The sequence below is a fragment of the Bradysia coprophila genome (genome assembly GCF_014529535.1).
Source record: "Bradysia coprophila strain Holo2 chromosome IV unlocalized genomic scaffold, BU_Bcop_v1 contig_144, whole genome shotgun sequence".
NCBI classification, from domain to species: Eukaryota; Metazoa; Arthropoda; class Insecta; order Diptera; family Sciaridae; genus Bradysia; species Bradysia coprophila.
This window is the reverse complement of record NW_023503373.1, coordinates 3,585,109-3,603,369: the sequence shown is the minus strand read 5'-3', so window position 1 is coordinate 3,603,369 and position 18,261 is coordinate 3,585,109. Positions and strand designations below refer to the sequence as shown.

The 18,261-nt window shown below is 35.5% G+C and overlaps 3 protein-coding genes across 3 annotated transcripts; 1 reads left to right on the top strand and 2 right to left on the bottom strand.

Moving 5' to 3' along the window:
- Positions 1-657: 657 nt before the first annotated feature.
- Positions 658-1,894, bottom strand: LOC119071377 (fas apoptotic inhibitory molecule 1). The gene is made up of 5 exons (XM_037176237.1): positions 1,451-1,894; positions 1,308-1,388; positions 1,110-1,251; positions 998-1,047; positions 658-929 (listed from the first exon to the last, which is right to left on the bottom strand). The coding sequence occupies exons 1-5, from the start codon at positions 1,610-1,612 to the stop codon at positions 780-782; spliced, it is 585 nt and encodes a 194-aa protein (XP_037032132.1). The 5' UTR covers positions 1,613-1,894; the 3' UTR covers positions 658-779.
- Positions 1,895-4,935: 3,041 nt separating this feature from the next.
- Positions 4,936-11,243, bottom strand: LOC119071376 (inositol-3-phosphate synthase). The gene is made up of 11 exons (XM_037176236.1): positions 10,902-11,243; positions 7,272-7,444; positions 7,085-7,197; positions 6,789-7,017; positions 6,526-6,709; positions 6,355-6,457; positions 6,146-6,285; positions 5,978-6,086; positions 5,760-5,914; positions 5,492-5,695; positions 4,936-5,429 (listed from the first exon to the last, which is right to left on the bottom strand). Exons 1-11 carry the CDS (start codon positions 11,016-11,018, stop codon positions 5,349-5,351), a joined length of 1,608 nt encoding a protein of 535 aa, XP_037032131.1. The 5' UTR covers positions 11,019-11,243; the 3' UTR covers positions 4,936-5,348.
- Positions 11,244-15,260: 4,017 nt separating this feature from the next.
- Positions 15,261-18,215, top strand: LOC119071150. Its single transcript, XM_037175890.1, has 4 exons — positions 15,261-15,452; positions 15,519-17,429; positions 17,497-17,840; positions 17,905-18,215. The coding sequence occupies exons 1-4, from the start codon at positions 15,359-15,361 to the stop codon at positions 18,166-18,168; spliced, it is 2,613 nt and encodes an 870-aa protein (XP_037031785.1). The 5' UTR covers positions 15,261-15,358; the 3' UTR covers positions 18,169-18,215.
- The last annotated feature ends 46 nt before the right edge of the window (positions 18,216-18,261 follow it).

Genomic DNA, 18,261 nt, shown 5'->3' with positions numbered 1-18,261 from the left:
ACCTTCCGAACCAATGAGTCATGTCAAAAACTCAACTACTTCCTATGATTTTGTCATTGAAATTAGTTGCAATTGCCAATGACTATTATGTCAATGGCAATTGCACATAGAAGAGTTAGTATGGTAAAGCTTATCTCCAAATTTTTCATTTTGAATTCTTGAAACGATCCATCGCGTACATTCTTTGAAATATGTATGATATCACAGTACAGTAGACTCTGTATGTATATATCTTATCTAATTTGCTTTACCTGCTTAATTGAGATGACTCACTTGCGTTTGCTTTTTTCGTTACCTATGTTTACTGCAAATTTACTGCGATTTATATTTCTTGCAAATTTCGGGTGTATTGGAGATTTGTAATTTTTTTTCCCTGAGACCATTAATTTGTGGAAAACTTGATGTCGTGATCCATCCAAATAATATTTTTAAATACGTTGAGATGTTACACAATAAATTTTGAAAAAGGAAAAAGGGAAATCCAGCTTTCACTATAAAACATACTGCAACAGCACTGCTCCTAACATTAATATAGACAATATTTGGAGCCTGATGAAATCTTAAACGATATCTCTTAGGACTAAAGCCTCCAAATTTGACGCTTTTGTATCAGTGTTAATGCTAGGAGCAGTGCTATGGTACTACAAATCAACAAAATTCATAAATTTTATTTTTATTTTCAAACAAATGATTAGGTTTTGCGGACATAAATTTACGTTCACTGATTAGGTACACACATTTGTTATTGCAAGACATTAGGCAAATTACTACAAAAGAAATTAGTCCACTAATTCAGGTACAGAAATTCCATTAACTGTTAGAGTGTGTAGAAGGCCCTCGCGTTTATTTCCACTCGTACGAATACTCAACACAAACGTATTTCCATGCTCAGAAAAGGTTGTGTCCGTTCCATCATCAACGAATTCACCCTATAAATCGTTAACCTAACGTTATTAAAATTTCGTTACCATTTTAATGTGATATTGAATCATTTTACATTCTCTTCCACAAGTATTCCGTTCAAAAAAATGTTCATTGTGTTTTTTTCTATGAAAATTTCGTAATTTAGTTTCGTTAGTGCAAGTTAATCGAAAAACCGTATATTCTACCCAAAACGATGCGGTACGGTCTACCATCAACGACAGTTTTCCATGTTTTCATTGCTTTAGCCTGATTCTCCTTAAACTGTTCAAATGGCTTTCCATCTACTGACAAAGAATATTTGTACTTGAAACCTGACAGAGGATCCACCTATAGAAAGAAGCTCGTTAAATCGGACAATTTTAGTATTGAAAGTTCCTTTTTACTCTTATAACACATTTCATATCATCCAACGTAAAGACATCGTCTCCAACGAGCTTGAACATCCAATCTCTCCGGAAAATCTCCTAGCATAATACAATTCAAATTAGAAGTTTCAATGAAATCCAAATTTCGTTTTTGTATTTACTCTATCATTTATCCATAAAACTCTTTTTCCGCTAGCTGTTCCATGTTCAAATTCAATCTTATGTAATTTCCCTTTTATCGGAACTCTCCATTCGGCTGATATTTCCCTCCTATCTTTTGCATTCGACTCATCCTTAGTATCTAAGATTAGATCTTCGGACATTCTTAGTTGATGACGAAGTTGATGTTACAATCAATTCAAATGTTAACACACACAAAATATTCTATTCGCCTGATTACGTGAAAGGAGTGAAGTGAACTGTTTTTCACGAAAAGCATCACATTATCGATTTTATTCAATCAACTGGCATGAATAATTGAGTCTATGCTAACACATGAAGAACAACTTATATTAATGTACACAATGTTCTCAGTCTATTAATCCGTTTTAAATCAGCATAATAATGTGTATTAGACAGAACTACAGAACGTATGGTTGGAAAAGCGATTATCTTTTATAATGGGGTATATGTGATTGCTTGGGTATTTCTATAGCAACCAATGAGTTTAGCTTATAGCCGCTGGCTATGTAATCTGTTATCAACAGCGACGACGCAAACAAAAACAAGCAACAAGCTATCGTATTGTAAGAAAAATATACGTTGAAGCTAACGAATTAAAAATTGTGATCCCCGTGAAAGGTTTCATATACCAGAAACGTGAAAGGATGCATAATGTTGTACAAGGCAAAGTTTTCTTAACTAGCATAACTAGCAACAGCTGGCTTTGCGTCAGCTGGTCAAAATAACGTTCGTTAGACATGTAAGTGTTTATGTTCACTTTATTCATGAAGGTGTGTCGTGTATAACATCCGATAAATGCATGTTACTAACAATGCAATGCAATAACCTGCTGTTTTGCTTGTTCTTGTTAGGTATCTGAAAATTATTTCAAGAATTAAATAAAATGAAATTTTGGCTGAATTTTGGCCGTCTTGTTTATGTTTATGTTTATTTAACGATCAGAAACGTACAGGCTATCGCCCAATTATACAATGATCGAGAGAGCATAATTAAAAAAATTAAATTGACATCAGAAAAAAGTTCAAATAAATGCAAAGGAGAAAATACAAAGCAAAAATTTCAAAAATACAGGATAACAATCCCATCACTAGAGGCATCAGTCACTCTCTAGAACTGATACGCACTCTTTACAGCCGCCTTGAATTGATTAAACGGCAAATTAAAAATATCCAGACTCTTGAAAACCATTTCATCCAACTCCAGTCTCCGAGTTTCAAGTGATTTCATTCTTAACCGTTTGAGTCTTGTCGGATAGTCTTGTTTAGGCCAGTTGAACTTACAATATAGCATTCGTGTAAATTTCCGTTGGACTCTTTCTATTTGCTCACAGTATTTATGATAATATGGATTCCAGACAGTGCTGCAGTACTCCAACCTACTGCGTACATAAACATTGTAGAGCTTGATGAGACTCGCTGGTCGCTTAAATTGCTGCGTAGACCGGAACAAAAACCCAGTTAGTTGATAGCATTTCTTTGTGGTCTCATATATATGATCGTTGAAACTGTGCTTGCTGTTGAGTCTGACACCCAGATCCATTTTGGATGATTTCTTTTCAATCTTGTTGTCATCGACGTAGTAGTGATAATCAATTGGTTGAGGTTTGCAGGTTACCGACAGCACGGAACATTTTTTCGGATTAAGGCTCAATTCATTTTCGACACACCACATTGAGAAGGACGATATGTCAGATTGTAAGCAAACACCGTCAGCTGCACTTTCGATCTTACGGAATAATTTGTTATCATCAGCAAATAACGAACAGGTGGAAGTGAAGACATCTGGTAAGTCATTGATGAATAACAGAAACAGTAGTGGACCAAGAATTGAGCCTTGTGGAACTCCTGATGATGGCGTGAATCCATTGGATTTACCTCCTCCGATCAAAACGAATTGCGTTCTTCCTGATAGATAGGATCGGAACCGGCGCAGGACATTTGATTTGATACCAAAATTCTGAATTTTTAGCAGCAGCAACGTGTGTGGGACTTGATCAAATTCTTTGGAGAAGTCCGTGAAGATTACATCCAGCTGACCACCATTAAGTATAGAGTCGGTGATTTGCACGGCGAATTCCAGTAGATTTGTTAGGGTTGACTTGCCAGTGACGAAACCGTGTTGAACAGGAGTAATATATCCTTTTACATGGTAGTAGACTCTGTTTAAAACAATTCTTTCGAAGACTTTGGATGCAGCTGCAAGCATCCTTCAGGTATTTAGTTATTGTTTTCGCAAATAATTTTTTCAGTTAAACTACTGACGCCGTAAGTGCGCTGAAAATTCAAAATGAAAATTGGCGAGGCTAAACCAGCGCAGCTTTGAATTTGTTCCGTTCATGATATTATCATGTTAAAAAATTAAATTTTGAAGTAAAAAATCAATGGGCAGGAGACGTCAGTCAAATTTAGACATAAATTTGCCTCAGCTGTGTATCAACCATATCATATACACAAAATGCTCACATACCACTAACAAACTGTATTCAGTCGTATGAAAGGTTTTGTTTTTATGAGTGGAGTAGCTGAAAAATGCTTTTAAATCTCGCTGACGTCCACTGTACTTATGTCTGAGAGGGATTCTTTTGAAAACAGCCTACCGAAATCGGACGCATTTTCTAGTGGAATTTTTTGTATGTGCCTAGAAAGGACTTCGACCCTAGAAACCAAAACCACTTTCAAAAAAATTCTTCGAAGCTTGTGTGACTAGTGGGAGGTGATCCAAAACCGAAAATTATCTCTTTCCTTATAAAAATTGCTCAAAGTACACGAGTAGTACAGGGTCGTGTGGGCTATTGAGCCAAATAGGGACTTATTGGGTTTAAAACAAAACGTACATGGTCGTCTGGGACCTCATTTGAAAGGTAATTTTATGTGCTTGTGGGTCTTATGGGGTTTGGATGCGATGAAATATTGACACTTAAACATTTCTACTTCTATTTCATCGTAAATGCATCCGAACCACATAAGACCCTATTTGGCCCAAAAACACATCACCTTTCTAATGACACCCCACACGACCCAGTACGGCTCGTGTAATTGGAGAAATTTTTGTAAGAAAAGTGCTAGCCACACAAGCTTCGAAGAATTTTTATTTTTTTGAAAGTCGTTTTGGTTTTTAGGGTCAAAGTCCTTTCTAGGTACATATAAAGAATTCCACTAGAAAATGCGTCCGATTTCGGTAGGCTGTTTTTCAAAAGAATCCTTATGATGAAAATTTTACTATACTCCAAAATCATCTCAGTTTAGTTTGGAAACAGCGGATTATAAGACATTACGGTCAGGATATCTTCTGCTACTGCTTCTGAGATAATAATAAATTTCCGTCATTTATCTTCTAAACACAAAATTTTATTTTCCATCAATCAATATTTCTCATGTAATTTCTACATTTTTCTTTACACAAAAAACTATTTTTTGTAACAATTTCCGGTGAGAATTTTATATTTTTGCTGGTTTATGTAAACGTTTATATGAATATTTGGATATAGAGTGTATGGACCAACATCCTATTATTTAAGTACATTTACAAATCAGAGGAACAATTTATTACGTATAAAGTGCACTGAAAAAATATAAAATTATTTTCTCGATAAAACTAATGATTGCAACTACAGAGATGATGGTTTTAGAGTAAAATATTAATCAAGAATATGTGCTGTAAGTAAAAAAAATTTGAACAATAAAAAAATTTCAAAAGAACACATTTTTTACGATGAAATTAATGTTCAACGAATGTTCAATTAGTGTCCTCAGCTATGCGTTACACAGGAATTCATTTGGTAGGTTGTTGAGTTGTAGTAAACAGCAAAACAGCAACAAACAATTTTATTTATCGTTATTTTAATAAGCTCTGTAACACACAAAATTCCTTATCATTTCAGTGGTTTCCATTGGTCACACCATTAGTTTTCTTTATTCGCTTCAAAGGTGGTTCAGCTGATGGAGTAGCGATGTTGAACTAATATAAATCGAAAGGCAATTGAAAATCGATTGGAAATATTGTAAAAATTAAGAACTTACTCGTTGCTCCAATGCCATGTGAGACGTTGGTGGTAATCCAATGCATGCTCTCAGAATGTTCTCAATAGCAGTCCGTTGACGGAACAATGAATTAACAACAGGTGTTCCTTCCGGTACCAACGGTGCCTTACACAAATAGCTTAAAATCGATAATACTGATCGGAATGATTCGTATTCAGCGGTTGGTTCATCGTTGTTTTTAATCTGAATTCGTTAGAATTGGTCTGAGTGAAAATTTAAAATAAAAAAAATCGACAAACCAACTTACATGAACTCGAGAACAAAGTTCTGCCAAAATTACCAGATCCAATATCAATGGTGAAGCCAGCAAAGAATCTTCGCAGGTATTATGAATGACAAGAGTATTGTGACCTCCCATCATAATTTGACTGGTATATTCATCCATGGCTCGTTTGCTATCGCCTGTTAATTAGATCGGTATAAGGTTCTATATGCTACACAAAATTTTGTGAAGTTAAAACCCACCAACATAGGGCGCATATTTTATGACAACGACGTGGTCTGGATGTTCATCTTCTTCGTACAAAATGCGATTCGATTCCACCATATCGTCAACGACGTTGCTCTTGGATATCTATGAAATTCACACGATAGAGAAGACAGTCAATTTGTGATAGAAGTAACGCAAGGTACCTCTTTTGATCGAAACTGTTGTGGTGCCGACAAATTTTTCCCGTCATTATTTCCCAAATGATTGTAACTTATTATGGAGACCGGTTTGATACCAGCTCCAACCAGGAAATCTACCAAAACTGACTTCAATTTGGTTTGTCCTTATATAGGGAAGAAAATGCATTGTTAGTATACTGTGACTCGATTAGGCGAAATTTTAGAGGACTGACCCGACTTGAAATCATCTCCAGCTATGTGAACGCCATGATAGTCAGCATACTCAATTAAACCAGGTACGAAGGTATTTTGTGGCGAACCATTGATGTACGTACACTGAATTTTTTGGATTTTTTAAAAATTTAGAAACTGGATGGCTTGATTAGTTCTATCGCGAAAAATACCTTCTCTGAAATGCTTGCCATGGCAAAAATGGTTGATGGTGAAATTTCCGCCTTGTTTTCTTTTAAAGACTTTTCCAGTTCCGAACGGGTATGATTAAGACCCGCTTTAACATCACAAAATCGTTCAGTATTGGCTGTCCATAATATTATGACCGAATCAACCCCAGACTGTTCTTTAAAATCACTGTTTTTTGAAAATCAAATTTTAAAATCATTCAAGGAAGAACAATCCAAGCTGTAAGTCAATCTGTTATCAAGCATACCGTATATCCTTACGTATTTGTAGGTATTGCTCATATTTGGTTCCCTCAATTAAATTATCAGCTCGATCAAATTGATTGGCGGCGATGAAATCCGGATCATATATGGATGGACGAGGTTTCATCTGTGCCAGTTGCTTGTAAACCTGATCCTGAACACCTACATCCAGCACTTCAGCTCGTTTCATGGCTTCACCAATATTAAGTTTGCTTATGTCCCAACCATCAACAACTGTATCGGCAATTATTAACAATGTAAAGCTCAATTCACAATTCCGACATTTCTCTAATATCCGTACCTATGTCGTCAGGATTAACCATTGGAACTAAATTGTTCAATGGAACAAAGACATCTTTTCCGCTGTCGTCCGATCCGAGTAGAATGGTTCCTGCTTGAGTTAGTGAACCATACCTGATCAATTTCAAAAGAAAGGGTCGTATAAAAAAAGATCTATAGTCAAGAATCTTCCTGCATTTTTCTATTACCAATTTGCCTGTTGTGTGCCAGTTCGAGTTCTCCATTCAAGCTTCCTACGATTGGCCTCTAATGCAGCGGTTAATGTCGATCCGTTATTTCCACCCCAGCCAACAAGCATAACCCCAAGCTTCGGAACATTTCTATTCGTTCTAATCGACAATGAAGTCGTTACCGGTTGAACCTGTAATCAGAAGTCCGTGACACGGCATGAATTAACTAATTCCATTGTAACTTAAACGCGGTTGGACATGGCCAGACGTTTAACACTTTGGACACATGTTTTAAAAATTGATTTAAATGACTTGATAAGAATATCGTTCATTTAACAATGGAAGACGGGTCATCATCACCATATGTGTATATATCTGGGTAAACGAAAATGCTAAATAATCCTCCCATGTCGATAAGATGTCGATTAAAGTCATGCGATTTATTTGATATAAATTTGTCATGAAAATTTAAGTCACGAATAAATCGACGTGTAAGTTTGCAAAAATTTTTGCAATGAGCGATTGGAGCTGCGGGAATAGAGCTATAGGAAATTTGCAGAAATTTGAAATCAGTAAAGAGAAAAGCGCCTAAAATGGCAAATATGCTTAACTTATTTGAATTATGTTTACCTACATTATGTCTACATAAGATATTCAAATTTTGCCTTGGTATAAGAATAGTCTTTGAATACTACACATTCTTTCACGCCACTGGAGATTCTCCAGTATAGTAATTATTCCCTAAACTGAAAGTCAGGGTCTTACACCAGAAAATACCGAAAAACGTTAAATGTGGGTAACAAAAAATCGTTGAAGGCACGATAACTTGAGTAATTTTTAACCAATTTGGATGATTCTTTTTTTTTAAATACGTGGAATTAAAATCCCGAGGCTAAGTTCGAAGATGGACTATGTAGGACTAAGGATCTGGAAGCTATCCGAGAAAAACGAGATTTAATACTGTTGATCATAGATCCATTAAAAAAGATTACTTTGGTGAAATTTGATTTTGTTTGTAGTGTGGGTAAATCATATAAGTTTTCGACGTCCATGAAACTAGTAGGAAGAATAATTTCATCATTCGATGCTCATCTTTTAATGTGTAAACATCTCTTGCTAGAGAACTACTACCATCTTGATAGTTGACTAACAACTTGATAGTTGACTAACAAGTTGATAGTTGACTAACAAGTTGATAGTTGACTAACAACTTGATAGTTGACTAACAACTTGATAGTTGACTAACAACTTGATAGTTGACTAACAACTTGATAGTTGACTAACAACTTGATAGTTGACTAACAACTTGATAGTTGACTATCAAGTTGTTTGTCATTTATCAAGTAGGTAGTTTTTTACTCCATTTACAACCACGTCTTACGCCAGCAAAATGCCTGTTATCAAATTAGCACAATTTAAACACAGCACTAAAAAGTGTAAGAAATTTTAATAAAAAAGTTAGGATGAATTATCTCAACTAATTTCTGAAGATTTTTTTAAATAACTACATGGAATTAAATGAATCAAAGAGAATATTGTAAAAATTTTATGAGTGCGAAGTTTGCGGCCAGTGCGAAGCGAGGGCCGTAATTCACACGAGTCGTGACATTTTATTCACGATTGAAGGTTTTGTTAATGGGAAATCGAGGGATTATTTTTTCTCGGTCTACCAATAAATTTCTCCTTTTACAAGTATTTTTAATCCCTTTACCATTATAGAGTCGAAATTGGTACCAATTTACCGAAAATATTGGTAAACTGAGTTTTTTTTAACGATGAACCCAGGCCCGGACTGGCCATATGGTGAATTCGGGGAATTCCCGATGGGCCTTTTGGATTTTTGTATGAGAATTTTTAATTTGTGGGCCTTTTTAAATTGAGTTGCATGGAGCCCCCGATGGGCTTTTTCGAGCCAGTCCGGTACTGGATGAACCAAAAACTATTAAAGTTCATTTATTACCATGTCACCATGTGAAGGTATATTAAGTACCGTATGACTTCCTTTTTTTACGCAAAAGTGTAAGAGACGAACATCTATCGTACTTTTTTATTTTGTGAAAAAGGCCTCGTTCCACATTCACAAAACGTACTTCTGATGTAACGAAAAGGCAATCAAACAGAATAGACAGCTCATACGAGTGGGAAGGCCAGAGCGAATCGAGGGCCGTAATCTATACGAGTCATACTTTATTTATGATTTGAGGTTGATTGAAAATCTTGAAAATTGAAAATTGAGAGCTCAAAAAGTGGTCAAAAATTATTCCACCTTACGCTCGATGGTTTCCAAGAATTTTTTTTTTGTCAAATTTTACTGTCATTTGCGTGGAGTCATTAATATAGTAAATATGTATTAAATGTGGCAAGTTTTTATGAATACGTCAAAAATACATTTAGAAAAGTGTCAATCAAGGGACCTGACCCGCCCAAAAGGTGGGGCCTAGTAATAAATAACGAAAACATTAAAAAATAGTGGTTTGTACATTTCTACAACTCAATGGTAAATAGTAGATTACGAAACAGGTATGGAACGTAGATTATTTGAACAGCTGCTACAAACAGATGGGTAGTCTAAGCTATTATATCAACAGTAAAGAGAAAAACATGATAAGTTCTTTTACTTTGTCCTTTGTGCTTACAATGATTAAAGATGATTACGGTATAACCGTCACGGTGGCCCACGGAATGTAGATGACAAAGAGTTCTTAAATTTTCTTTAAATTCATTGTTAAAGCAGAAGACCGAAGGGGAAGTTGAGTATTAAATACAGCTTCTATCGTTGATCTTTTAATGGTACCAAAACCTTCCTTAATCTCTATTTAATATTCTACATGTGGAAGTTGAATGAAGAACCGATAAAATGTTTTTTTTTTCTGTAAAATGTTATCAGAGTTACTCTAAGACTGAAATATTTGTCTAAATGCCAGATTTTCCCCAATTATTATTTTTAGAACATTTACTAGTTCCGAGAATCAGTGAGTATAAATCATTCTTCGATTGAATAAATATTTATTTTAAAATCGTGACCTTCACTTATGTTAACTGCATCACATTATTACTTTTTCATCGATTTTTTAACATCAACATGCAAGTTTGAATCTATATAAACAAGTTTTCTCTCATCATTTGCATAAATTAGTCTAACAAATTATGTATTACCATAATTTCGGGTTATTTTATAATTTCAGTGTAAGTTATTGAACCTCCTCTACCCATAAGAATATTGTTTAACGTTTCTGTTATGTAAGCAGAGAACTCGAATTTCGTATACATTATCATCACGTCCGTCCGATTAAGTTCTCACACAAAAAACGTGATTGGCAATAATTCAGTCATGAATTTTTCGTTATTTCAAATTGTTAGCATTTTTTCCCCGTAATTTATTGGTTCAGCAAAATATTTGAAAATGATTCCCAACTCAATAATGAAATATAATTTTTCCATTCAGACTATTATAGTGCATGCATAAACAATCTACGTCTTGCTGCACTGTGTATTGATTTTTCCCCAACTTGAAAATATAAAGTTCAAGGCCATCATCTACTCATTTTTCACGTGGACGCAGTGCATAAGTGTCATACATACAAACATACAAATGATTCATCCGGATTTTTCACTCATGAATGCATAGAAAAAAAAAATCAGACTTACATGCACATCATCGCCCTGTCTTTGGACTTTAGTTGTTAAATAATTGTAGTTCACATTAATGTACTCGTCAGAATAACTAACGTTTGGCGAATTTACTTTAATATTACACTTGGCCATTCTGATCAAATAATTTCCAACACTTATAGTTGCTATGTGTTTACAGATGAACTGACTATATCGATTTTACAGACACCTTCGTTCACAATATAATATTCAATATACGTATCAGTTTAGTTATCGGGGAAAACACGTCTTCATCACCAAATATACCACCAATTACTGAACCGAATAATGAACGAAGTTTCGGTTTTCTCCTACGTGGTTAATGTGCCGGCCGGTAATGCTATGCACAGTGGTTGGCTGTTGCGCGCATAGTCAATGGAATTACTTGAGAACAAAAAAACGTTGAGTTAACATTTTGCTCTTGAAAATTTGATTCTTCTCTACTCTGAAAATTTTCAATTCATAATGGTATGAGTGAGATAATGCTGTACCCTTAAGAAATATGCAGAGGTATTTGTAAAGAACTGTAGCTCCGCAAGTAGTCTGTTATCTTTTTAAGAGACATGGGGTGATGTTTAAAGAGTTCAATGAACCAGACAATAGATAAGCGAGTTGACGGCAAAGGTTTAGTTGGTACAAGTTGTACAAACTTTATATTATCTAGCTCTAGCTGTTGTTTTATGTACAGCAGAGTGTGTTTGAACTAATTGTTATTATTATGAAGTAAAAGATTTTGTATTGTACAATAGGTGATACTTTGGTGATAAAGTAATTGATTTAGTGATTACACCCTGATACAGTTTGTTAATAGATGCAATCTGATTTTTCCCCACACTGCATGCTCAAAAATATCGTGATATATCTGATCCACCTTCATGTTGCAATGGACTTAAAGAATTAGCTTCTAATTTACCGCATACATGTATACTTAGTTACATAATTTATTAATATTGAACAGCAGCTCTTTTAACACACTAAATTTTGCATACCTGTAAGCTAGTTACAATGAAACAAAAATTGTTTACTTTGCCATTTATATAGTTGCATCGAAGAAAATATTTGTCGATTCCATTAACTATATATAGCTATTCTAAAAGGAATCCATTAAGTTCGAGTCATATCACGCGGATGCAATCATAAAGAAATTATTTTTAGTAATTAAGTATCCATTAGTAACGGCGCTATTTCTATAAATTTAATAGTCAAACTAAAGACATTATCTTGCATAGCTCTTATGTTTTGTATTAGATAATGACGGAAGTAATTTTGGTATCAGGAACTTAAAAAATAGTTTTCTTCATTTAGTTCATGTTCAATTAGGTTAGGTTAGAAGTAAAAAAGGTTAGAGCATCCAGACAAGGTATTTTTCATTGACGCAAAACATGATTCTAAGCCAAAGGCTGTTCTACGCCTCCAGAATGAACCCATGTTTTATATGCTTAAACGTTGAAACACAGTTACATCCGCCCATAAAAAATTACGAAAATACGAATTCGATTTTACACTTTTTTCATGCATTCTACTCATTAAAAATGTGGCCAAATTATTTAGTTCTAACTACCAGGCAGCTCAAACAAATTTCTAGTTATACCGGCTTCAGTCAATTTTTGAGCGGCTGACAAAATGCTTTGCAGTGCGGGCGTTATTATTATGAAAAAATGAATGTTATAAATAAAACATACTTTTAATTAGAATAAAGTTTTGCGTCGAAACGATTCAAATAGTCGTACCTAATTAATATGTATCGGACCTGTAGATTACGGTTGATCTGTTTGAATGCCATGGTCATATGCTAATTATCCTAAAGACTAAGACACATACGTGCAATTTGTTAAAAATAAAAAGTTTCTAACGCACGATAGCTATAGGTGATATTGGATGATCTAGTCTAGATGCTCATATAATTCTAATCTAATCCAAGGGCCATCTCAATAGAACAAACGACAAATTAAAATGAAAAATCATATATTTAACACGTTGCCGGCTATTGTGACTCGTCAACTTAAGGCACACCGGAAAGTGCTAAGGAAGTCGAGTAAAAAAATTTGACTTTTGATTTTTAGAATTTTTTTTTGGAGGTATTCCTTGACTCCCTTACTTTCCGGTGTGCCTAAAGTGCCTGCTCGAGCATTAACCACTACGTGTTAAATGTGTGTGTGACAGCTCCGTGTACAGACTGTTAAAAGAATCAACTTGGGTGCAAAGGGTGCAAGCCACATACACTTTTTGTCTCATTTTCAAATTTGACAGCTGTACGGAAAAACGAGACAGAAGATATATGTGGCTTGAACCCTTTTAGACTATTATGATCAGACTGAGAAAACCGAAGACTAGTTATTATAACTTGCCTTGGGGTACTTGTCAAAGTATCTTCTTCTCTTTCATCATAACACTCTGTAACAGAACATCGTTCATTGGGACTCTTAATGTCAAAAGTAAAGGAACTCATAACGTCGAAAGCAAAGCAAAGTTGACGTTTTCGTGTTAGTGGTGTGTGTGACATAATTTTTCAATGAATTTCGGGTCATAATTCCTCTAGGTAGTCTACCTCTATGATCTAATCTAATCTACAACAGCGCCTCTTTCGACTTGGGTCGATCGATAATAAATTCAGCACACGTCTTACCAATATCCAATTTGATGTAAATATAACATAAGCACAGCAACTCTAGTAATAAATTAACTATTTACTGAGCTTGAGGTAATGAATGAAACCTACCTCTACCTGAGGTACACTCTCGTAACTGTAATTTGAGACGTAGTCTCGAACTAATTTTTATTATCACATACACGCGGTGTTCGGCTGTCAAAATTACTTAACTAGAAGTTTAATTCAAAAATTACACTTCAGGTCTATGTTATTGTCTCGTTTTCGCTTATGTGATAAAATAGAGTACACACTTGTCACTATCAGTCTCGGCAAGCCTCGACTTCTTCGTGACAAGTGTGTAATATATATTATTTATTACATTTGATAGTCAATAAAGATCAAGTCTCAGCTCTATACCTCTACTCCGAGCATGAACATTAGAAATAGGCAATGCGTTTCGTCACGGCAGAGTAAAGTTAACCAGGCAGGAGCTCTGATTTGACTAGGGATCTGAACAATCTAGTAGCCCTATATTTTTTGCGGATAAAATTTTTCAATTTATGTCAGTGTTCATTTGAGTTCATTTTCATACAGTGTATTAGGTCCCTTATTTGACGTTTCGAAAATGAACCGCTACTGCCTGGTTTATTTTACGCTGCCGTGGTTTCGTTTGTAAATATAGGTGACTTGTTTTCATTAAAATTTAGTGCTTATGCTAGGAGCAGTGCAGTGACAGGAGTCATGATGTTTTTGGTGTGAATAAAAACACACGTTTCTGACGTTGGATCGCGTCTGCGTGACCTCCCCAAAGTATACAGCCTTGGGAAAAGTGAGTATTCGTGATAGGACCAGTGCTATGATCAAGCCCAAGGTTATTCCAAACGTCAAAAATCATCAACAGAGAACATAACCTAAAAATATATGCAGCGAAAATGAGCCAGCACTATTCTCGTTTGAAAATAAACTCAACGCTTTTCTTGTAAAATAATGTGAACTTGCGCCAAACAAGAAATAATTTAACTTTTTTTTCATGTAACGTTTTTGTTGTTCTCAACAAAACACAAAATTAAACGGCTGCTAAATAATTTATATTGCTTACTGAGTTGAGGTTAGGGATGGGAGGCGTTCAAAATTATCGATAATATCAATCGAAAGAAATTATCGATAACTGATTAATCATATCGTTATCGATAATTTAATAATTATCGATAATTATCAAAATATCGAAATTCGATAATTATCAAAATATCGATATTTTGATATTTATCTGAAAATTCATGATAATATACCGATATATCGGAATATATCGATAAATATCGGATTTTCGGACCGAAATATCGATATATCGAATTATCGATATCTTGATAATTATCAAAATATCAATAATTATCGATTATCGATATTTTTTTTATAATTTTCGATAAAAAAAGTCGATAATTATCGATTATCGATAATTGATAATTATCGATAATCATTTTCATTATCGCCCATGCCTAGTTGAGGTTAGGGTTCTCTGTGACGGTGAAGCTGTCAGAGTGTTCAAAGTATATGGTGAGTTTACGTATAATTTCCAACTTTTACGTCCACTTATATGTGAAAATCGCAATCTCCATGATTCACTTTAATGAAAATCACACAAACTCCATAGGTTTTGTAGACAATAAATGGTAAACTGTAGATTTGAACTTTACCCACTAAAATTCATGATGTAAGAAAATTGACAGAAGAGGCAGCCAAGAAACTATCACACATTGTAACTCCAGCATTTTTTGTTGATATTTTCTTGCGCGCGATTAGTAAACAACGTTTTGTTCCTTATAATCGATTCCTTAGTGATTCTCTATAAAATCTATTTAATTTAACAATGAATTTCTGCGAGGATTTCGCCAACATCCAGTCAATATTCAACTATGTTAATCAGTTCGTAAAACCGTTGCATAAACTTCAGATCCGCGGTGGTATATAATCTACTCCGAACGATTCATTCTCGAACGACTATTTATCGGAATCTTTGTTTTTTTTAGGAAATGAGATTTATATAACCGAGATTGCTGGCCGATTACGTCGCTATTTAGTGTCCAAGAATTACACTACTACCGACAACGAAGTGCAACACCAACTACACGAAACCGAGCTGCGTAAAATCACATTCTATTTGATCTTAAATACCGAAGCCACATTCAAATACAATCTCGCGGAAGACTATAATGTCGTTCATCTGCTGGAAACGATACCACAAATATCAAAAATGCTTCTACTGTCGCTCATTTGGGAACTGCGCCTGAATGAATACTTTTACGAATGCGTTGCCTATGCACCGATTTGGTTTTCGCTGCAGTTCATTGAAATGGCGGTGGACAGTTTGAAATTCGCAGATCCGCATCAAGTGCTCGATTGTGTGGACAAATTAATCTGCGCCATTTACTTGAACATTACCAGATCCGATTATCGTATCATGGGAAGTGTGGACAAAAAAATTATTCTGGGCAAATATTTCGATCATTTCTGCGACTTTTTGAGACACTTTTTTGTGCCAGATGCGGAGAAGTTTAGCAACTTTTCCAAATTCAAATATGCTCTCTACACCGGCCATGTATTGCATCACAATCTGTTGATGATCATCAAATGTTTCGGTCTGTACAAAACGAAACCGGAATTGGACGTTGACAAGAAATTTCTAATTTATTCGTTGATGAGCGAAAAAGACAAGTTGATCGACAACCACAGTCATGTCTACAGCGAACCGGTAAACGAAACGTTGCACAAGATCAACACCGCTCTCCTAAATTCATTGCAAACCAATGTGATGATGGTAAACATCGATACCTTTTTGAACTGGGTGGAAGAGGATATTGACGACGAACATACCCTTCAAAGTGTAGTCGGGGAAGCTGCTTACAATGTCAGCAATTTAATTCAACTCAATGAATGCTTCAAGCATGACGTTCTCGCACAGTTGCAAAGCATCTCAATTAAGCCGCTATCACCGGAAGAAAAAGCAAAACGAGCAACGATCGGAGATGTTCTCAACAAATTGGACAATATGTTGTCGGAGAATGATACACGAGCAATTTGGATTGCTGAATTAATAAGCCGTGGTCTCTTGATATTCGAAAATGATGAGTGCATGGAAACGCTGGAACAAAACGTCAAGTACTTCACCGTTGAAAATGTTGTTGCCATCGTGAATTACATCAAGACCGCTGAGAATGTGGAGGATAATGTCAAAGAGTTGGTAATCAATTCAATCGAACATTTGCCTTTCACTCAAATCCACGAAATTATCGTTCAATTGATTGCCATGCAATGCGAAACAGGCCGAACATTGGAATCGGCCAATTTCTCGTTGCAGGCACTGGTCGAAATGTTTAACAAATCTACGCAAGAATTGTATTCGAAATTGTCGTTTAAGATCATGGCACAGAACCCAGTTCAATTCTACAAAACAATTTTTAAGCGTGCCCTGCAGAACGAACAAGAGATCGAAGAGCTGACGAAATTCATAGTGTCGGTGAAGACGGTGTCATTGAAGCTAATTGAAAATGAACTCAAAGACTTGTTCGAAAGAGAATTCGATGGGCTCAACGTTAAAGAACGAGCCACCATACCGAAATTTATGAGCCGTTTGTTCTTTGCCGACGTGATTGCTAAGCCTCAGTTCATACAGACGTGGTTATACAAACCACTGAGCAAGGCTCTGTCGGAAAAAAGTCATACAAAAATCATTTGCTTCTTGAAGTCACTGCTGCTCATATCGCACAGGTACAATTTCGAAAAACTATGTCCTCCTGTATTGGTAATGTGCGGACAGGTGTTGGACCAATGCAGATGGGATATGATTAAATACACCGACGAATTGGAAAGCATTGTTGTCATTGCCATTGACGTCATACGCGAGGTGATGAAGAAGTTCCTTCCAGTTGGTACGGATACTGGTAGGTCATTTCATTTAACAAATTCAGAGATTCGTAAAAACTCTTCGACCTCTTGTTGATATTGCAGATAAGAAATGGATATTGTCGAAAATTGCAAGCCTTAAGCCAATCACTCGTTACTACTTCCATAAATTGAGTCTCAAAATGGGAGATCCATCCATCAAATTGGATCAATTCATATTCGGAACTGATTTCAACAATCTTTCTCGTCCGGAAGCAACCGGAATCGTATGTGAAAATTTCATTCGTTGTACACGTAAGGAGGCAGAATGGCTGGCACAGAACCAACAGTTACATCCCTACTTCAAAGACGTTATGATCGTTTTGTTTGAAATCGTCAAAAAGACTGATAATGCCAACTCTCTGAACTGTGTGAGATTATGCATGCAGAATTACATAAAAATTGTTCTGGTGAGTGGTTGCATCCTTGTCACGTTTACAAAAAATATTTCTAAACAAAACTCATTGAATGCAGGATTGCATGGCACCGTGTAAGACAACACCAGCCGACAAAGCCGATCTCATTAGTCAGCAGTTTCGCGTTTTCACATCCATGCAAACTGTTCGGATTTATGATGAATTGCTGCTAAACGCGTATCCGATGATATTGTCGCTGTCCGAACGATTCCATGACGACATTGAAGCGTCGGTGACGGAAATCAGGGCTGGTATAACAGCATTGGCTGATTGCGAAGCAAAGACCATTTTGATGACCAGATTTGAAACAATTTTCGAATAAAATTGGCCGAATTGTTACTGTCGAATGTAGTAAATTCATGAAATCAATATTATTGCAGCAGCTGTTGAGGTCGAAAGTAGAGGTAAGTGGAAA

Excerpts from the sequence above, each read along its gene's own strand:
- LOC119071150 (XM_037175890.1), top strand. The coding sequence starts at position 15,359 with ATGAATTTCTGCGAGGATTTCGCCAACATCCAGTCAATATTCAACTAT. Across the intron at positions 17,430-17,496 it reads TCCAGTTGGTACGGATACTG|ATAAGAAATGGATATTGTCG; the intron begins GTAGGTCATTTC and ends TTGATATTGCAG. Across the intron at positions 17,841-17,904 it reads ATTACATAAAAATTGTTCTG|GATTGCATGGCACCGTGTAA; the intron begins GTGAGTGGTTGC and ends CATTGAATGCAG.
- LOC119071376 (XM_037176236.1), bottom strand. The coding sequence starts at position 11,018 with ATGGCCAAGTGTAATATTAAAGTAAATTCGCCAAACGTTAGTTATTCT. Across the intron at positions 6,710-6,788 it reads CAAATACGTAAGGATATACG|TGATTTTAAAGAACAGTCTG; the intron begins GTATGCTTGATA and ends TTCAAAAAACAG. Across the intron at positions 6,458-6,525 it reads TGGCAAGCATTTCAGAGAAG|TGTACGTACATCAATGGTTC; the intron begins GTATTTTTCGCG and ends CAAAAAATTCAG.
- LOC119071377 (XM_037176237.1), bottom strand. The coding sequence starts at position 1,612 with ATGTCCGAAGATCTAATCTTAGATACTAAGGATGAGTCGAATGCAAAA. Across the intron at positions 1,389-1,450 it reads TTTTATGGATAAATGATAGA|GAGATTTTCCGGAGAGATTG; the intron begins GTAAATACAAAA and ends GTATTATGCTAG. Across the intron at positions 930-997 it reads GAATACTTGTGGAAGAGAAT|GGTGAATTCGTTGATGATGG; the intron begins GTAAAATGATTC and ends AACGATTTATAG.